The sequence below is a fragment of the Eulemur rufifrons genome, chromosome 9 (genome assembly GCF_041146395.1).
Source record: "Eulemur rufifrons isolate Redbay chromosome 9, OSU_ERuf_1, whole genome shotgun sequence".
In the NCBI taxonomy this organism is placed as follows: domain Eukaryota; kingdom Metazoa; phylum Chordata; class Mammalia; order Primates; family Lemuridae; genus Eulemur; species Eulemur rufifrons.
In genome coordinates, this window is record NC_090991.1 from 54,443,508 (window position 1) to 54,463,715 (window position 20,208).

Below are 20,208 nucleotides of genomic sequence, written 5' to 3' on the forward strand. Positions count from 1 at the left end.
CCCAGCTGCGGCGAAGCTGGGAGACCCAGACTGCTGCGCGCGGCGGGTGAGTCCGCGGCCCGTGGGGGGCGGCGAGCGCGGCCTGGGGCGGGGGGCGGCCGGCACACGCCAGGGTCGCCAGGACCAGCGCAAAGTCCGAGAGTGCGGGCGCCTGCCGCGGGGATTCCCACTGTGTCCCGCCCGGGTGCCCCGCCTCGGTCGTGCTGGGAGCCCACGGGTCGTGGACTGTCAGCCGGCGTGGGGTCCTCGCCCTGGACCCCAGGATCAGAACAGGCGTCGTGGGGTGGGGAGGTGGATTTTGTCCAGAGCAGCTCAGCCTGTCCGGGACAGAGGCCGGGACAGGGGGAGGGGCAGGGACAGGGGCTAGGGCCGGGACAGGCGCAGGGGCAGGGGGAGGGGCGGCCTGGGTAGGCTCTGCGCGCAGGGGCGCCGGACACCAAAGGATGCTGCGCACCTTGAATTCACGCAGGCCCCTCTGACGTTGTCTCAGAACCGACTAGAATCCCTGGTCTGTCAATGCCACAGGTGGGGGCTGAGTTAGGCGTGGCTTCAGTGGGGGACGCCCCCCAGCACTGCAGCCCGCCGTAGTGGGTGGTGCGGGCCATGCTGCGCACTTGGAAATCCTCGGAGTCCCCAAGGGCCTCCCAGTCCCGGCCCCAACGGTTCCCCCCCCCCACCCGCCAGGCGCTGTGAAGAGTGTGCGCAGACCCTGCTTCTCTCTGCGCTGTACCCCACATTCCCTGGGGAGGGGAGAGAAAGGGAAACATTTTCTAGGGAAGAGAGTCTAATTAGTCTTTAGACTTTTCTTTAGGAAATCGTTTAGATTCTCATCTGCCAGAATTGAGGGAGGGAGAGAAGGCGCCGAGAGGGGGCAGGAGGGATGCAGGGAGACTGCACAGTGAGGGGCCTGGCGGCCCAGTCCCCCTCTGCATGGTGTTGGCTTCCTCTCTCAGACCAGCATGGCCGCCCGGGATCTACTCCCTCTGGCTCAGACCCCCTTCAGAAGGGAGAAGAAAGTGTCTCTGATGCCCTGGACCTGGCCAGTATGGCTGGGTCCTCGAAGCCCAGACCCTGACTGCTGGTCTGTGTTGCTCACACCCCCAGCCCCACCCTAGGGATGCCCTCCTTCGTGAAGGCTCTGGGTCAGGCCGGGTCCTCCAGCCTGGGCATGACCCCGAACACCTGCTGCTGCTCACCCGGGGCTGTGCAGAGGTGGCTGCCCATCCTGGCGTGGCTGCCGGACTACTCCATGCAGTGGCTGAAGATGGACGTCATAGCTGGACTCTCGGTTGGGCTCACGGTCATTCCCCAGGCTCTGGCCTATGCTGAAGTGGCTGGACTCCCGCCCCAGGTGAGGTGTCTGTCCCTGCTGCCAGCCACATCTCCTCCCCACAGCCTGGTCCCGCTCAGGCCTCAGCACCTGCACAGAAGCAGGTGGAAATATGTGGTGTCAGTTCCAGACTGCAGCCTTCCCAGGCTTCCAACCCCAGGGGCCCTAAGAAACCTTCGCTTTACAGTCTGTAACATGTGACACACTCCTCTGCCTGCAAGTCACAGACAGGCACCAAGCTAGTTCTGGGTTGTCCAGAGAGATGACTCATGGTGGCATGCACAGACCCAGACGGCACACAAGCCTCTGTGCTCCCCGCAGGCAGCACCAGCCCCCCCCCCACTCTGTCTGGCCATCAGCACCCCAGGGCCCCAGTTGGTTGCTCCTAAATCCTAATCACTGCAGGTCCTCAGGGGATAACAGGGCGGCAGCACTCCCTGCCTGCATGTGCAGGTGTACCCAGGGCACAGTCAACACCCAGAGATCTCTATGCCTGGACGTGCACACCAGGAACGCGTGTGGACAGGCCTCAGGCCTCCTGGGTGCTCATGGCCATCTCTCCCTGACAGTACGGCCTGTACTCTGCCTTCATGGGATGCTTCGTGTATTTCTTCCTGGGCACCTCCCGGGATGTGACTCTGGGCCCCACAGCCATCATGTCCCTCCTGGTCTCCTTCTACACCTTCCATGAGCCCGCCTATGCTGTCCTGTTGGCCTTCCTGTCTGGCTGTATCCAGTTGGTCATGGGGTTCCTGCGTTTGGGTAAGACTCTGCCTTCCTGCCACGGGCGGGACGGGCTCCGGTTCTGCTTTTCCCAGGGTAAGGCAGCTACCTCTTGGGGTGACCTTGACCTCAGCATTTCCTTGCTTGAGTTCCAACGGCTAACTGTGTGTGTGTTGAGGGGGGTGAGGCCCTTGGCCCCCAGTCCTACTCTATTCTGCTGGGAGGCTGGGACACTAGAGAAATACCCAGGGCCTCAGACGCTAGACCTGCTCTCCAAAAACAGCCCAAACAGGGTGTGTCACTCACCAGTCCTTAGCTCCCCAGTCCCTCCCATGCCATCTCTCCCAGCCCACATCTCTACCCTCGTCCTCTGGGGCCAGACGGAGCTAGAACCAGCTCCCCATTCTCTCTTGATCGGCCAGGGTTCCTGCTGGACTTCATTTCCTGCCCTGTCATTAAAGGCTTCACCTCTGCTGCTACTGTCACCATTGCCTTTGGACAGATCAAGGTAGGCACAGTGTCCACCCAGAGCACTGTCCTCTGGCCACTGCTAGTTGGCACAGGGGTACCTGGGAGCAGGACCAAGGCCAGTCCTGATATTTGTGGCAAGCAGCCATCTTACTGTTTGAGCGTGTCTATTCTCCGAGGGTCAAGAAGCACGCAGTTCTCTCATGGGTCCCGCATTAATAAAATGACCCTCCTGGGGGGATGCTGAGTGATGATCAGATTTTGCAGCAAGTGACTTGAGGAACTGTAACCTCGTCCGGCGGCTGGCTCATGTGATGTTGGTGCCCGAGGGCCTGGCTGGCTCCTGGGCAGCTGCCTGTGCTGGGCACACCCGCAGGCCTCGCCGGTCACAGGTCACAGCACACTGCTGGAATTCCAACAGCAATTATTTCTCCGCACTAATTTAGCTGGATGAGTTTGTTTTTGTGCTTCTTTCAACATCTGTTTGATATTTTTTAAATGCCATGTTTTTTATGTTTCTGTTTACAACATCTATTAGTCCTAAAGTCAGTGATCCTGAGTTAAGGATGTAATTTATTGTCTCCTTACTGGGCCCTAAGTTCCTCCAGGGCAGGGACTGTGCTCCCGCCTGTGGCTGCCCGGTGCGGAGGAGGGCGCGCTTGCTGGGTGTGTGTGGAATGGGAGCCAGCTCAGTTCCACGCATGGGCTGTGGGGCCCGGATGGCAGACTCGGGGACACCCCCCTGCTGGTGACAGTGTCCCGGAGAGGCCCCGTGGAAAATCCAGGATGGGAGACTGTGTGGAAACAAAGCAGCGGACATACTTAGCACTCTGTGTGCCAGGCACTGGGTGACACGATCTGTGTGCTTAATTCTCACTGCACCCCTGGGAGGCAGGTCTGTTGTCATCTTCATTTTAGGGAGGAAATAGGTGAGGATGAATATGACCTGTGTACTACATGTACACACGCCTGGGTAAGCTTGGAAGATGCTGCCTCGGGGATGGTCCGTCCTTTATTATGGAAACATTTTTCTTTTCAGTGTCAAGGATGTTCTTTTCTAGGGCTCTAGTGAGAGTAGAGGGCGCCTGCGTGCATTCGCTCTTGGCAGCCTGGTCCCCAGCCTCATGTGTCACCCTGGGAGTCCGGCCTCGACTTCCCTGCTGATACCTGATACTCCCTGCCAGCTCCCGAAAGACAGAAAGAGTTTAAAGCACGAGGAAGAGCCCCACCGCCTCGGGCCGGGATCCCCAGCCCCCGCTCGCGGGGCGTGATTGTTTCCTTCCGGCAGCGGGTAGAGCCGGGCGGGCAGTCGAGGGACAGACGCGGCCTTGAGCCAATGGCAGAAAGTGTCCGCATGATGGGGGCGGGCCGCTGGGTGATGGACGTGGCCCCGAGCCAATGGAGGCAGGGCGGGGAGTGGTCAGTGCAAGTGCCTTGGTCCCAGGACCGTGGCCACGGAGCTGTAGAACCGGTCTCCCGGCTTAGGGATCACACAGAGTGTTTTTTTCTCAGACTCGAAAGTAACTTAGAGAAACACATCATTGACCCAAAGGTTGTGAAGTGCCGTCTCTTTGATCTCCTGTCCTGGGGGGCTTGGGAGAGGGCAGGTGGTCCCCTGAGAGCCCTGAGCTGTGCCCCTGGCAGGGCCCTGGGGGCCGGGGATCCTGCCCAGCCCAGGCCCAGGTGGATGCTGATTCTCCTCCTTCCCTGGCGGGAGGGAGCGAGGGGAGATGGGGACAAAGTGCCTTGGGTCTGGGCGGTGATCTGACCAGCTCTCTGTTTGCACAGAACCTCCTGGGACTGCAGAACATCCCCAGGCAGTTTTTCCTGCAAGTGTATCACACCTTCCTCAGCATCGGAGAGACCAGGTACCTGGCTTTGTTTCTTGCCCCATGTAAGGAAGCTCTTCCTTCCATACTCCTCGCCCAGCTCCCCCTCCTTGGCCACCCTTAGTGGCATTTATTCCTCCGGGGGCCTTACTGGTGACAGGGGTCCCCAGGGCAGCAGCAGCAGCAGCACCTCGGAGCTGGTTACAAATGCAGACTCTCAGGCCAGGCCCGAGACCTGCTGAATCGGTCAGCGTTTTAGTGAGAAGCCCATGGTTTGAGCCTGAGAGCTGGCAGCGTGGTGAGCGCCACAGAGCTTTGTTGGACGGCAGGAAGGAGGAGAGACCCTGCGAAGAAAAGGCAGGCAGTCTCTCTCTCTCTCTCTCCCCACCCCCCATGGGCTTGTAATTTATCCAGGAAGAGAACCCAGGGCGTGGGGAAGGTGACACCAACAGAACGCAGGTGCCGAAGGGAAGGGATGAGGGAAAGCGGGTGGAGTATTGACAGAGACGAAGAGATCCAGGCAGCCCTGGGTAGAGGGTCCCACGGCAGCACTTCCCTCAGGTGGTTTCAGTAGAGACAAGGCCAGCAGCAGCCAGGACAGCTCTCCCCCTCTGCGGCTGCAAGGGACCGGGGAGGAGATGGTTTTGGGGGAGCTGTAGAGATGGCTGCGTGGTGCCAGGGCCTGGCGTGGGGGGGCCTGGACCCTTGTCTTCTGTGCTCCGATCAGCTGCTGAGGTTCCCCAGCAGCTGAACCCAGCTGGAAGCCAGAGCTTTCCTGCCCTCCCAGATGCGGCAGTGGCAGTGGGCAGGGGCCTCCTGGGGGCCAGTGGGAGTGGAGCCTGACCGGTCAGAGAGCGGCACTGGGGTCAGAGGTGAGAGGGGCGTTACCGAGTGCAAAGGCTAGGGCCTTCTAGAACAGACAAGGACCTGCAGTACGCCAGCTGCAGTCTCCGTTTCCTGTGGTCAGTCACCAGATCCTGTTCTGCAGACCTGAGTCCCAGAGAGCCATGGGACTGAAATATGAAAGGGTGGCCCTGCCGCCATCGTGACCGGCCTCTCACGCCCCGTCCTGCACAGGCCTGCGTGCTTACTGAATTTGGGGTACAGTTTTGAAGTGGAATAGTAGATTGCTTAGGAGAAAACACAAAGACAATTGGGGGAGAAAGGCTTCCAGCAGAAGCAGCAGCTGGAGGCCGGGAGGCTTGAGTCAGGGTGAGTCGCGGGCAGACCTGGGTGGTGACGGCCCTCTGTCTCTCTACAGGGTGGGCGACGCCGCGCTGGGGCTGGTGTGCATGCTGCTGCTGGTGGTGCTGAAGCTCATGCGGGACCACGTGCCGCCCGCGCACCCCGAGATGCCCCCTGGCGTGTGGCTCAGCCGCGGGCTGGTTTGGGCTGCCACGACAGGTGAGGGCCCCACAGACGTTGTGCACAACCTGGGCACCCAGGGAGCCCTGAGTCACATCCGCAGAGGTTCTCACGTCCCCTGTGCGGGCATGACTTGAACGCTGGCATATTTAAAACTCGGTAGGTGGTTCAGATCACATCCAGAGCTCAGAATGCTGTCTGCAGCGGCAGTTCTCAGCCAGAGGTGATTCTGCCCCCGCAACGTTTGGCAATTCTGGGAGACACTTGGTTGATGCTACTGGGAGAGGCCTTACTGGCAGCGAGTGGGCAGAGGCCAGGGATGCTGCGGAATACCCCGCGGCGCACGGCCTCTCACGGCGTCGGCAGCACCTTCCTCTTCTGGCATCTGATCGCTGCTCAGCTACAGGGACTGGGCCCGTCCTGGATGCACTGGGGAGAGGCTGCTGCCTCCCCGGGGATGGCCACTTAATGCACCGATGGCCACACTGCCCCTGTCACCTTACAGTCTGTACCACGGCCTTTCACAGGGTCCCTGGGGTTACCTGCGGCTCAGCCTGCAGCCTCCACGCTTGAAGCCGCAGTTTAGCTACTGCCAGCGTGTGGTGTTGGTGGAATTTGTTTTCTCTCCCAAGGACCTGCCAGTAGACCAGGTTTCTCAACCTTGGGGCTGCTGACATTCTGGGCCAGACGTTCTTTGCCGGAGAGGCCGTGCCCTGCAGGGTGTTTTTATCTCTTTGGCTCTTTTTAAATGTATCTCCCACATCTCTGCTTAACAGGCTTATTCTTTCCTCTATCTTTTCAAATATGTGGAATTTCATGACAATTACTATTTTAGCTTCCTCTGAGTGCCGTGGCGTCAGTCTAGCTCACAGCAACCTCAAACTCCTGGGCTTAAGTGATCCTACTGCCTCAGCCTCCCGAGTAGCTGGGACTACAGGCATGCGCCACCATGCCCGGCTAATTTTTTGTATATATATATTTTAGTTGTCCATATAATTTCTTTCTATTTTTAGTAGAGACGGGGTCTCGCTCTTGCTCAGGCTGGTCTCGAACTCCTGACCTCCAGCGATCCACCCGCCTCGGCCTCCCAGAGTGCTAGGATTACAGGCGTGAGCCACCGCGCCCGGCCTTAACTCTGTTATTTTCAACTATGTCAGTTCCCCCCCCCGCCCCCCCGACTGATTTTTCTCCTGTTACGGGTCCCATTTTCCTGCATCTTTGCACGCCTCGCAGTTTCTGCTCGAGTGGGTGCCAGACTTTGTGAGTTTGATGTTGGCTGCAGGATGTCTTTGCATTGTGCGAATCTTCTGGTGCTTTGTTCCGGGTACGGTTGAGTTACTTAGAATGGTTCAGTCCATTCGGGTCTTGCTGTTAAACTTCGCGGGCTGGGCCAGAGCAGTCTTCATTCCAGGACAGGCCCGCTCAGGCCCACCGCTTGGTTTTGCAAGTGATAGTTCTACTGAACTCGAGTTTCTGCAGTGTCTACGGCTGCTTTTGTGCAGTAACAGCAGAGTTGAGGAGTTGCAGCAGAGACTGTGGCCACAAAGTGAAAAGCATTTACTATCAAGCCCTTTATGGAAATAAATTGCCAGCTGCAGGTCTAGGGCTACTCTTACTTACCCACTGCCGAGGTAAAACTCTAGTGAGTCCCGATGCTCCGTGAATTCTGCGGTTTTCTCGCTCTGGCTGGTGTGAGTCCCTGGGGTCATCCCCTCCCGGGCGGTTTGGATGGTTTCCACACAGCTTTGCCCTGGTCTGCACACCCGGGGCACCCCCTGCAGGGGTCTGGAACTCTCCCGTGAACCTCTCTGTCAGCCCCAGGCCCAGGCCTCCACGGACCCCCAGTGTTCTCCCCTCAACCCAGGGCGACCCCTGGGCTCTGCAGGGTTCCCCTGCCACACTCCAGGCCCTGGGGACTCTGCAGAGGCCGTTACGGACTCACCTCGATTGTTTCCCGTGTCCGTCACGGCTGACGGCCAGCACCTTGAAAACCATTGTTTCATATTTTGTCCAATTTTTAGTAGTTTTAGACAGGTGGATAACTGGTCTTTTCCTCCGTCTTGCTTCAAAGTGGAAGTGCCCCAGGCATCTGATTTTAGGGTGTCTTTGCCGCTATGCAGGTGGTCTGTGCGTCCCCGGGGGGATGGGCAGCAGGAGATGTGTACATTGGTCTGTGTCCTGCTGCTCTGCTGTCCCCACGTCATGCATGCTCCACAGAGCCACCTGCTCACGCCTGCCACACGGACCTTATATCTGTGCTGTGTTTCCAGGGTGCAGAGTGAGGGGTCGCGGCTGGGGCGGGCGTCTTCTGCCCCCGAGGCGTGTCTGCCCGAGCTACCTGGCGCAGAGGTGCGTCCTTGCGCAGGTTTCGCTGCAGCGTCTCTTTCTCTCCTAGCCCGCAACGCCCTCGTGGTGTCCTTCGCGGCCCTGGTTGCGTACTCCTTCGAGGTGACTGGATGCCAGCCTTTCGTTCTCACCGGGGAGACGGCCAAGGGGCTCCCTCCAGTCCGGGCCCCTCCCTTCTCAGTGACCACCGCCAACGGGACGATCTCCTTCACCGAGATGGTGCAGGTGGGCAGAGACAGGTGCCAGGACTGCCCCTGGCCTGGCTGCATGTCCTTGACGTGTCTGCCTAGAGACGGGACGTCTGAGCTCAGTTAGGACTGCCGAGCGCTAGTTTCGAGAGAATCCCAGATTGGGCACGGCCTCCAGGGATATCCCGTTTGTGTTTCTGCCTTGAGCCCAGGGCAGTTTCTCCCATTTCGGACACTGGCCAAGGATAAGTTTGCCGTGTTCCTCTCGGCATCTTGCTCCTTTTGCAACGAGGACGTGGTCCTTGCCTGTGTAAGCTCACGTCCCTGCAGGCGCACTGGCTTCTGGCAGACGTGAAGAAGGGTGGGACCCCACCCTGGTGGGTCACTGCCTGGTCAGCCCCGTCCTCTCCTGTCCAGTTGGGTAGGCCACTCACCGTCCCTCTCTCCTCTCAGGACATGGGGGCGGGGCTGGCTGTGGTGCCCCTGATGGGCCTCCTGGAGAGCATCGCGGTGGCCAAGGCCTTTGGTAAGACGCCCGCCACCCACACCCTGGGCAGTCCCGTTGCGAGGCTCACCTGCCTGGCTTGGCTTTCCTGCTTTCCTGCTCGCTTTTATCGCTGTAATTTGAGAAAGGTGAATTTTTATCCAGGTCACACACGCTCATGTGTGTACACATACACACACACACACACACACACACACACGTACATACAGCAAAAAGAAATTTACAATGAAAACCCCTGTGCTGGTGAACGTTTGAACAGCCTGCGCTCTGCAGAACAAAACCTGCTCCCACCACGGCTGATGCAGGCTGAACTTGACCTGCGCTGGAACGTCAGCCCTGCCGTGCGGCACCTCGGCCTGTAGGTGCATTGGGTGTAATAACCTCACCAGCTATAGCAAGATGTAGATAAGTTAAGAAGTGATGAAATTCAAGTATTGTCTTGTTTTCTAGCGTAATTAGTTTAATTAAAAGTTTTAATCTAATTGGTAATAAGGGCTGGGTTTAATAACAGGCTCACAAAATTCCTACAAACATAACAATGTACTTTCTCCAGCTGGCTCAGCCCCGGGAGGCAGGGGGCAACGACTCACTTAAGTATCTGCTTCTCCTTTAGCGACCCTTTTTTTTTTTTTTTTTTTTTTTTTTGTTGAGACAGAGTCTCACTTTGTTGCCCAGGCTAGAGTGAGTGCCGTGGCGTCAGCTTAGCTCACAGCAACCTCAAACTCCTGGGCTCAAGCGATCCTACTGCCTCAGCCTCCCGAGTAGCTGGGACTACAGGCATGCGCCACTATGCCCGGCTAATTTTTTCTATATAGATTTTTTTAGGTGTCCATATAATGTCTTTCTATTTTTAGTAGAGACGGGGTCTCGCTCAGGCTGGTCTCGAACTCCTGACCTTGAGCAATCCACCCACCTCGGCCTCCCAGAGTGCTAGGATTACAGGCGTGAGCCACCGCGCCCGGCCCCTTTAGCGACCCTTGATGCCCTCTGTCCTAAGCTGTTAAATCCTCCTGCCCTGGCCCGTCCCACTGGAGTCGTGGTGCTCCCCACTTGGGATTGTCAGTGTGGACGCCACTGTCATGCCAACCTATAGCCGTAATGAAGTCTTCCTTGCCTTTAGGGATACGTAGATTCTAAAGGTTAAAACCTAGTTAACAGCAAATGTTATCGTGATTCCGTAAGGGGTGTTTACTGCCCAGCCCAGGTTGTACCAGGATAACTTCCTTCTCCAAAGTTCCAGGGCGCTAACCTTCACCCCATTCAAAGGAGACTCTTAACTAATGTCAATTCGAGAGGGTTTTCCAAATTCCAGCAATTGCTCAAAATCACACCACAGTTCAGTTCGTTCCATACACGGCTTGTGTCTGTCTTGCTGTTATTGCTTTCCTGAGTATGTATCTTTCTGTCGCAAGAAGAAATGCAAGTGTTTCCTCCAATTCTACATCTTAACGGCTTTTACTCTTCTTGTCTGCTACTTAGAAAACTTTTCTTTTTTTTGGTTTTCTTTTTTTAGAGACAGGGTCTTGATGTGTTGCCCAGGCTGGACTTGAACTCCTCCCTCAGCCTCCTGAGTACCTGGGACAGACACATTCCATTTTCTTTTGAAGTCACCCGACCTCCCGGCCACATCTGTAGAGCTGGTCACTCTCTTACGTCAGGGGTTGGCAGACTTCCGCCTGCTGCTTGCTTTGTGTGGCCAGTGGCCCAAGAACGACTTTCACGTTTTTAAATGATTGGAAAAAGTCAAAAGAATAATAACTTGTGACTCATGAGTTCTATATGAAATTAGAATCTCAGTGTTCACAAATAAAATTTGTTGGAACACGTTGTTCTCATTGGGGAATGTATCATCTGCGGCTGCTTTCGTGGTACAACAGCCAGAGCTTTGCAGCCACGACAGCCCATGGGGCCTGCAGAGCCTAAAATACTCACGATCTGGTCCTTGGCGGGAAAAGTCTGCCAGCGTCTGCCTCAGAGGCCTGCTCCTGTGGCCTCCCCTGACGTCCCTGCTCCTCCGGAGATGGCTTCATCTTGACTTCTAGTCTTCTCAGCTTGTCATCAGACAGGTTTTTAGTTAAAAACATTTCTCTCATTATAAAAGCAGTGACTGTGTGTATTTGTTGTAGAAAGTGTGGTAAGTGCGGAGGTGAGTGAAGGGGACACGGGTCCCCCGTGGGCCCTTCGCTCACCCAGTTAGCTGCTGCAGATACCTCATTCTGCCCCTCCCTGCCTTCTGTGACGCCCACAGACACGCTCGTGTGTGCATGCACACACGTGTTTACAGAACTTAGTGCTGTGTAGAAATTCATAACCTGCTCTCGTTTCACGAACGAGGGCTAGCAGACGCCATTTAACTGTGTCTTTACCATTTGTTCTCTCCAGCGTCTCAGAATAATTACCGCATCGACGCCAACCAGGAGCTGCTGGCCATCGGTAAGACTCCAGCCGCAGGCCTGGGCCTGTCCCCTGCGTCCAGCTGAGCTGTGCCGGGCATCCCAATGGTCTGATGGTCGGGGTAAACCACCAGGGGCAGAGGTCCGCGGTTGGGCCCTTTGGAAGTGTTGGCACGGACACGTTCCCAGGCCTCCACGTGGTTCATTTTAGTCCCCGGGAGCAGGGAGCCGAAGTCTGTTGTCCCTTCTGATTGCCACTTGCTGAGCACTTGCTGTGGACCAGACCCTGGGGTCTGTAGCCTTGGTCTCTACCGAGGAACACCTGAATGTTCCATCTCGGGGAGGGAGCTTCTGGGGCCAGGGGTCAAAGAGCTGAAGAATGTGGCCAGGTGAAAGCTCAGAGGAGTCTCCTGATGGGGCCCTTGCCACGCCCTGTGGGCCCCTCCAGGCCGGGGCATAGACGCGAGAGGACTCAGGTGGACCCCGAGTTGCCCGACTGGGTGGAAGCCATGCCAGGTTTCACGTGTTATTCTCTTTCCTTCTGTCCTCATGAACTGGCTTGTCTGGTGGTGTATTTGGAGAGCACAGCATGTGTCTTAAATTCAGTTATTTTTACTGTTTTCAACGTACCGGGGATCCCAGACCTTCCTTTCCTTCCGGCCCCTCCTGAGACAGGCACAGGTCCACCCAGTCAGCACTGCTGGGTTCCTTCCCACGGAGGTGTCCACCAGCAATACCCGGACACCTTCGTGAGAGTTTTGGACTCAAGCCAGTTGGCTCCTTACGGATGGCAAAGCGTGGGGGGTCCCAGGCTGGACCACGGAGGGGCGGTGCCCGTGCTCCTGCTCGAGCTGGTGGGGAACGGGGCGTTGCCCCGGTGATGGGTGGAGCTGGGGTTCCCAGGAGTCACACACACCCTCAGGCAGAGAAAACCCACAGACGCCCCAAGCACCCAGTCCATTCCCATTGCTTCAAAAACAGCACAAAACTATCGTGTTGAGACAGTGAGTTCCGGATACAGCCCAGACGGGGGAGGCTGTAAAGTGGAGGCCACGATGCTGAGATTATGGAAGGTGGTCATGGGATTCCTTGACCTGAGACAGGCCACGCGATTTTCTGCAGCAAGAGGCTCGCGTGAACCCATGGGGTGCTGAGCAGGAGGGGTCGTCCCCGGTCAGCAGCTGCTCACGGGGTTGGGTCTCTGACTTGCAGCTGCTAACGAGTGCGGGTGACCGTGTGCAGCCTGCAGTCCCCGCCCCGCAAGGTCTGCACCTCCTGGCCCGGGCTCCTCTCTCTCAGGGACTCGAGCTGGGCCGCGAGACCTTGGAGGGGCCAGAGAGCAGGCCTTGAACCCGGGAGCCCTGTTGCCGAGGGTGGTCACCGTGGTGGGGTCTTTGAGACAGTCCCTGGGTGGGACAGACGCTGCGGGGCTGCTTGTGAGCGGTGTGGGCCAGTCCTGTTGGTTCTCAGCCCCCCCCCCCCACCGGCGAGGCAGTGAGCCTGGGCTTCGTCCGGCGTAGCCGACGGCACCCTCTGGGCAGATGGCTCGCCAGCCTTGCCCGGTGGCCTCAGCTCACAGGATGGAGTGGGGGGTTTGGAAGGAGCTGGTGGGGAACCGTGGACGGCTGCCGACCTCCTAAGCATGTTGGGTTTGTCTTAGGGGTGCTCAGCTGTCACCCCCTCCTGGGAGGCGGGATGTTCCCCCCTTATACGTGGGGAAAGGCACATCTTGTCACACAGGAGAGGCCGGGGTCAGGTGTCTCTGACAGCCAGAATCTCTCGGCAAACTCGGCAAAGTCACAAAGTCACCCTTCCCTGAAAGAGCGAGCCCCAGGTTCGGGCCCTGGTGGGGGATCCCTCCAGCTCTGCCCTCCTGTTCCTTCCCGGTGTCCCTCTCCCGGCCGCCGTCTCTTTTCCCTCCTCACAAACCCTCCGCTTCCTCCCAGGCTTCACCAACGTGCTGGGCTCCCTCGTCTCGTCCTACCCGGTCACCGGCAGCTTTGGGCGGTGAGTGACCGCGTCCCTCCTCTGCGCCTGGGGGAGGCCCTTCACCCTCGTGCAACGGCTTTTTGCTGCTGTCCTGGTTGGGGGTGTCCGTCATCCCTCCATCCGCTGTTGAGTGGCTGGGACAGGGCTGGGGGCCGCTGTCCTCCAGGGTCCCCCAGCTCCTGCACGCTGACAGATGGCACCGCAGGTCAGCCCTAGAGAGTTCCCCGTGCGTTCCTGACGGGACCTGGGACAGGAAAGACGGTGGCTCTGCCCTGAAGAGGTCCCGCCCCGGGGTCCCCCTGGGCTGGGACAGCAGGGTGGGGGTGACCCGTGGCTTAAAGGAGAAGAGCAGGCCTCCCCCAGCAGGACCTGGTCCCCAAAGCCAAGGACCCCGGCCCTGCTCGGGGTGGCCCCATGGGATGCGGAAGTAGACAAAGTGGGTGGGAATCTCGAAGGCCTGGCACTTTCTGGTTTGTGTTCTTATGGTCAGCGAGAGATACGGATCGCCCAAAGACACAACAGGACGGAGTGAGCACAGCTGCCTGTGGCTGTGCCCTAAGTCGCCTGGCCTCGCGCCGCCACCCACACCCGCTTCCCAGGCCCCGCTCAGAGCCACCCTGGGAGATCAGCTGCCACCGTGGACAGAGGCCGCCCCTCCCCCTCCCGGCCGCCTGTGATTCAGTCTCTTGTTGCGTTGCCTTCCAGGACGGCGGTGAACGCCCAGTCGGGGGTGTGCACCCCAGCAGGGGGGCTGGTGACAGGTGAGCCCCCCACTTCTCCCCGCTGTGCCATGGCTGTGAGAGTGGGAGGAGGGGGGAATGCCGACAGCTAGAGACGGCCCTGCTCAGTGGGCCACGTCCCCTGGAGCCACACGGGGACTGGGGCCGTGGTGCTCATCCCCCCACCCGCCCTGTCCCAGGCAAGGCTCCTCCCCATGGGGGGCTGCTTGCTGGGCGGGACCCTGACCCCAGGTCACCGGTGCCACCTGCCCCACAGGAGCGCTGGTGTTGCTGTCCCTGGACTACCTGACCTCCCAGTTCTACTACATCCCCAAGGCCGCGCTGGCCGCGGTCATCATCATGGCTGTGGCCCCGCTGTTTGACGCCAAGATCTTCCGGACGCTCTGGCGTGTTAAGAGTATGTGTGTCCCGTCCCTAGCGTGGGGGGGCTGTGGTGCGGCGCCTGTGAACACGGGGTTGTCCCTGATGCTCCCCAGCTGGGGGCTGGCGCTGGGAAGTTAGGTGCTCCCAGGACAGAGGAGTGAAAGGCCAGGAGGCGGCTGCACAGGTGGCCCGGTGGCTGGCAGATCGTGGCTGCTGGGACCAGCTGGAGCTCCTCCTTCCTGAAAGGCTGCTGCACAGCTCCGGCAGGGTCCTGGCGCAGCTCTGGCGTGGGGTGGCCCCACCTGTCCCCACCCGCCCGCCTCTGGCTGGCCCAGCTGGGGGGGGACTTCCTGGGGGACCGGCAGGGTCCAACATATCCTCTGACCTTGCTCCACTGGCCGCAGGGTTTCCTGAACCGGCTGTGCCTTTAATGTAACATGTTTCATTTTGTTTTGTGTATCAGAGCAGCACCGAAAGGATTTATGTAGCTTATTTGGCAGTTTTTGGTCAGCCCCGGCAAGTTGCCAGGTGGAAGGTCTTTGGTATTTTGTTACATCTGATCCTTAGAACAGCCCTGAAGCATCACTGTGCCTTGTGCCATGTGACAGATGCCACCGATGGAAGCCGAGGTTCAGGGAGGGTGGGGGTGTCCGAGTCACGTGTGTTGGGTGGACTCACCCGGGGCTGACCGCCAAGCCCAGCACTTTGCCCCAGGACACCTCCTCCTTGGCCAGGGGTCCCCAGGGCTCACGTGACCCTCCATCTGACTTCTCAGGCTGGCTCTGTGCCCGGCCCCTCCTCCTTTGGTGCCGATGAGCCCCTGCTGTCTTCTCCCTCCTGTCCCGGCAGGTCTTGACCGTGGCTCAGCAAAGACGGGGAGGGGATTTGACCTTGAGCCATAGCCCTCATCCCCATGGTGTGGCCTCTTTGGCAGCTGCCGTCCTCAAATCCCCAGAATGAGTCCCCCTGGGGGCCACTGTGGGTCCGTGAGTGTCCTACTCAGTGTGGGAGAGGCCAGGAAGCGTCCTCCCGGGTGTCGGGGCTGAGTGGGGGCCTCATGGAGGAGGGCGCGCCCCTAAGCTGCACCCTCTCCTAGGGCTGGACCTGCTGCCCCTGTGCGTGACGTTCCTGCTGTGCTTCTGGGAGGTGCAGTACGGCATCCTGGCCGGGGCGCTGGTGTCTGTGCTCCTGCTCCTGCATGCCGTGGCCCGGCCCGAGACCCAGGTACCAGCCGGCCTCGGGGGAGGGGAAGCACCCGTGGGCAGGACGCCTCACTGCTCAGCACGACTCCCTCGGGTGGTGAGCTCACACAGTGACTGTGGCCGTGGCCGCTGCTGAAGGTGACCGCTCGCTGGCGGGCAGGCACACCCTCCGGTTACAGACCACAGTGCTCACCGCACTGCCCACGGGCCTCAGGGGCTCCCGCCAGCTCCTCACTCCCTGCCCACTCCAGTGCGCTGGGCCTGGGTCCGGGCTTCCTGCCTGGGACGGGCCACACCTGGCAGAGGCCGTCTGTCACCTGCGTCCAGCAGCCACTTGCTTCCCCCAGGTGTCCGAGGGGCCGGTTGTCGTCCTGCAGCCGGCCAGCGGCCTGCACTTCCCCGCGGTTGAGGCCCTGCGGGAGGCGATCCTGAGCCGGGCCCTGGAAGGTACGTGGGCTGGGCCGAGACGGAGCTGAGATCACCCAAGCTCCCCACCCGCCTTTTGCACCCCAGCCAGGAGGATTCGGGGTGTCTGAGTGCACGGGGCGTCCCCCTGGCCTAACACCTGCTCTGCTCTGTGCTGCAGCCGGGGTGGCAGTTCCCACACGTTGCTCTTCCGTTGTCCCTGAGGTCCTGTTCCTCCTCCTGGGGAGCCCATGGGGAGCCCAGGCGTCTCTGGTCCTGGGAAGGAAGCAGTGGCTGCTGTCCCCAAACAGCCATTGTCCAGGGAGCACTTGCTGGCCTCACTCTGCCCCTGGCCAGTGCATCGGGCTGCTTTGCCCAGCGTGACCGGCTCGGGCCTGTCTCCCCAGTGTCCCCGCCGCGCTGCCTGGTCCTGGATTGCACACACGTCTGCAGCGTCGACTACACCGTGGTGTTGGGGCTCGGCGAGCTCCTGCAGGACTTCCACAAGCAGGGCGCCAGCCTGGTCTTCACCGGCCTGCAGGTAGGTGAGCCGGTCAGCACCGCCGAGTGGCCTCCCAGCCAGCCTGGGCCGTGACGCTGCCCAAGGATGGACTGCCCAGCCCCTCCGCTGGCTCTGGCTCTGCCTCTGATCTGCCCGGTTCCCGTACCCGTCCTACCTTCCATCTTCCCACCCTGTCAATGGGGAACAGCAGCCCCCTGCCCTCCAAGGGGTCATGTGTGTGGCCTCATTTCCCTGGCGGTCGATGCCAATCCAGGTCCTCTGCCACGCCGTACTCGGTGCCGGGGGCACAGGATGAGTGAGAGCTGGTTCCTGTTCTCGGGAGCTATGGTGTAGAAAGCAAAACACACCTAAGTGTAGAATTGTGTGCAGAGACGGGTTGGGGTTTCAGAAGGCTGAAGAGGACAGGTTTCTGCGGACACCGTCCTGGCAGGGCACAGGTGAAGGTCACGGACGGAGTGTGTTGGAATTGGTCCTTCAGCTCTCAGAAGCCCCGGGCCGGTGCTGTTCGACAGCGATGCTTTGCTTCCCGTTCGAGTAAGACCGAGACGGTCACAGCCTCACCTGGGAGCGTTCGGGCAGCACAGGGCTGACGTCCTGGGGGAGTGGCCCGGGTTAGCAGCAGGAGGGGTCGCTGCCATTGTAGTTCAGCGTCCTCTCTGCCACGTCCTACGTGGTGGCACGTGGGGGATGTCGGCGTGTCCCCCAGGCCTGCGGAGGAGATGTTTGTGAACTAGCCGTGAAACAGGATGCCACTCGAACCCAGCACGCAGCTGTCGGCACAGTGGGCCCTCAGGGTGTCATTCGCTCTCAAACCAGCCTGCGAGGCCCACACTCTCCTCGTGCCCCTGTCCAGACACGGTCACCGAGGCCCAGAGAGGCTGAGTGACCTGCCCGGGGTCACACAGCGAGGGTGGCAGGCTGGCCTCAGACTCGGGGCATCCAGGGCTTTACTCATCACCTTTCATCCCGTGTCGTGTTCACAGTGCACGTGTCTTCGTGGTCTTTGGAGACGATTCCTCTAAAAACATGCCCCTCTGGCAGCATCCCCTGGGGCAGGGATTCTCACCACTTCCCCCTGCAGATGTGAAGCTGCCCCTTCCTGGAGGTGCTAAGATGGGGTGTCCATGCAGGCCGCCTGCCCTGCGTGTCACAGAGGAGTGTCCCTGCCCTGGGTTAAAGTCTGTCTGTCCCTCAGGTCCCCGTTCTCCGTGTCCTGCTGTCCGCTGACCTGAAGGGGTTCCAGTACTTCTCCACGCTGGAGGAAGCAGGTGGGTGCGGTTGGGTACCCTCTGGGCAGCCGAGACAGGCGGCTGTGCCCACACCCCAGGGGATCGGGCCAGAGCAGGGCTGTGTCTCCAGAGCCTGTGACGCTGGGACAGGGAGAGGAGGTGATCGTGGGTGGCCAGAGGCGCAGGGTGTCTGCCCGGGGCTTGCAGGCCAGGTGCTGCCCCGCCCCCATCTTCCGTAGGCCCGGCCGAACATCTCAACTGCGGTGACAGCAAGGGCCAGCGGAGGGGGCGGGGCGGGGGGCCCATGGTCGTGGAGGCCCCTTCCTTCTCTGGGACCTGTTTTTTTAGTGGCAGGTGTGTGTGTTCGAGATAAAGTTTAAATACATTAAGAAGAGAGGAACTTAAATGTGCAGCTTGAGTTCAGAGGTGGATGCATCTGGGTCTCCACCAGTCAAGACCAATCAAGATCATTCTAGAAATTTCCCTCATGCCTCCGCCACCCCAGGAGGAACCACCATGCTGATTTCTGCTACTGTAGATTAGTTTTGTTAGTTTCTAAAATATCATAAAGATTCCTCTTGCGTCTGGGCTCACCCTGGCTGTTGCTAGGTGCAGCTCAGTGCGGGAGAGGGACAGACAGGCGGGCCTGGCTGCAGGGTGGAACGTCCCAGAGCAGTGAGGGGATTAGCAGTCACCTAGACAGTAGTGATGTGCTTGGAGAGACTTAGGTGAGCCCTTTCGCAGTTAGGGATGCCGGCCTGGGTGAGCCCTGCCACCTTCCGGTGTGCCAGGTCCCTGAGATGCCAGCCTCTAGCCCCTTTCCATGAACAGACCCGTCCTCACTTCAGCGTTTAGTGCTGGAACAACTTGTGTTTCCCGCAGAGAAATACCTGGGGCAGGAGCCAGGGACCCAGCCCTACAACATCAGCGAAGACTCTGCTCTGGAACACAAGGTCGCCCTGTTGAAGGCTTAACGGAGCCGCCACGGGCGTCGTGCAAAGGAAGGGTGTCCCGGAAGGTTCTCTTCACTGCGATTCGATGCCGGATGCCGCCCGACAGACACGCTGGCCTGGCAGGCTGAGAACAGCCTGAGCAGGTGGCCCTGGGGGAGAAGGAAGCCGTGTGTGGACCCACAGGTGGGACTCGCCGGCTCCCTGTGGGACAATTGGAAAAGTACCTCCCTGTCGTTCCCTGGCGTGAACCCTTTTGGAAGAGACGTGTGGAGAGAGCCTTCTAGAGTGACAGACACGTCAGAAAGGAAGGACAGCGTTTCCAGCCTGGGCCGGGGGTGGTGGTCTCGGCCCCCAGCACCTGCCGGGTTCTTGGGTTCCACCTTTGCACCGGGCAGTGGCCGGGGAGGGGCGGGGAGCGGGGATGTCCCGGAGACGGGCCTCCTCTTGGTGGCGGCATTTGTGCTGTTTTTGGAGAGAAGACCAAGGTGTGCCAAATGACTTAAAGTCTCTATTCAAAAATAATTTCGTGATTTTTAAATGAAAAAGTTAATAGCTTTGGTGATTTTGTAGAAATCATGAATGCTTATTGTAAAAAAATACAGAAAATCATTCCGCACCAGCCCACTTTGGTGATCACTCTGGACCCCCAATGTGCATACATGTCTGTCACCGTGTGGATATACGTTTACAGTTTTACATACGTGGGATCATTTCATACATGGTGCTCTGCAGCCCACATTTTTCATGCGGTCGTTTGCTGTGAGGTATTTATTGTGATAATAAATAGTGTTAGAATGCGTGGTTCTTACCGTCTACGTATTTTGTTCGGTATGTGCACCCCACGTGCGCGGGTTGTGGACTGAACTGTGCCCCCCAAAATGCCGTAGTTGAAGCCCCACCTGCAGTGCACAGGGCCTGTAGGAGGGAAGTAGGGTTACATGAGGTCACAGGGTGGGGCCTTGGGCCGGTAGCGTTAGTGTCCTTAGCAGGGACACCGGAGAGCCCTGCCTTCCAGCTCACACCAAGGAAACCCCGACAGGACACGGCAGGAACAAGTCCACGGCCAGCCAGGAGCAGAGGCCTCACCGGAAACCAAATCCGCCAGCACCGTGAACCCTGACTTCCAGCCCCCAGGATTGTGAGAAGATTCGTTTCTGTTTTTTAAGCACCCGCAGTCTGGAGTATTTTGTCATGGCAGCCGGAAACTGTGTGTTTTTATCTTTACTTGATCACACTAGGGGTAAATCCCTAGGGGTCTGCGGCAGCCTGGAGGCTGCTGCTCCTGGACTTGCTTCAAGAAAGACTTGACTGTGCGGAGCCGCAGGCTGGCGGCCCCCAGCTGCAGGCCCCAGGCCGCTGTCATTTTCCAGGGTGGTCCTGGCCAATGTCCGAGTGCAGCGAGAGGACCAGGGCCGGCCAGTCCAGCCCAGCTGGGGCCCCCCTGATGGGCAGTGCCCGCTCTGGGCTCCCCACTGGGGCTGCCTTCATCGGCTCACCTCCGGGTTCCTTGTCTTCAGCCTCCTGGCCTCTGTCCCCCAGGCCCCTGACCAGCCAGCGGACTGGTCGTCCCGCCCTCCAGCCATGTGTTTTCTGATCTTGGGCAGCTTCTCTTGGGCACAAAGGGCACCTGTCCCAAAGCTCTGCCCACTGGCCCCCT

The 20,208-nt window shown here is 59.3% G+C and overlaps 1 protein-coding gene across 1 annotated transcript; it reads left to right on the top strand.

Moving 5' to 3' along the window:
* The first annotated feature begins 4 nt into the window (after positions 1-4).
* Positions 5-19,334, top strand: SLC26A11 (solute carrier family 26 member 11). Its single transcript, XM_069481782.1, has 17 exons — positions 5-46; positions 1,105-1,351; positions 1,900-2,092; positions 2,476-2,561; positions 4,310-4,389; positions 5,612-5,754; positions 8,111-8,286; positions 8,703-8,775; positions 11,137-11,187; positions 13,094-13,154; positions 13,842-13,897; positions 14,133-14,273; positions 15,336-15,463; positions 15,789-15,888; positions 16,254-16,387; positions 17,565-17,637; positions 18,481-19,334. Exons 2-17 carry the CDS (start codon positions 1,118-1,120, stop codon positions 18,570-18,572), a joined length of 1,821 nt encoding a protein of 606 aa, XP_069337883.1. The 5' UTR covers positions 5-46; positions 1,105-1,117; the 3' UTR covers positions 18,573-19,334.
* The last annotated feature ends 874 nt before the right edge of the window (positions 19,335-20,208 follow it).

What these genes read in the sequence shown, in the direction of transcription:
- SLC26A11 (XM_069481782.1), top strand. Translation starts at nt 1,118, where the DNA reads ATGCCCTCCTTCGTGAAGGCTCTGGGTCAGGCCGGGTCCTCCAGCCTG. An exon ending in CATGGGGTTCCTGCGTTTGG is followed by an intron (nt 2,093 to 2,475) that starts GTAAGACTCTGC and finishes TTGATCGGCCAG; the next exon opens with GGTTCCTGCTGGACTTCATT. An exon ending in GGTTTGGGCTGCCACGACAG is followed by an intron (nt 5,755 to 8,110) that starts GTGAGGGCCCCA and finishes TTTCTCTCCTAG; the next exon opens with CCCGCAACGCCCTCGTGGTG.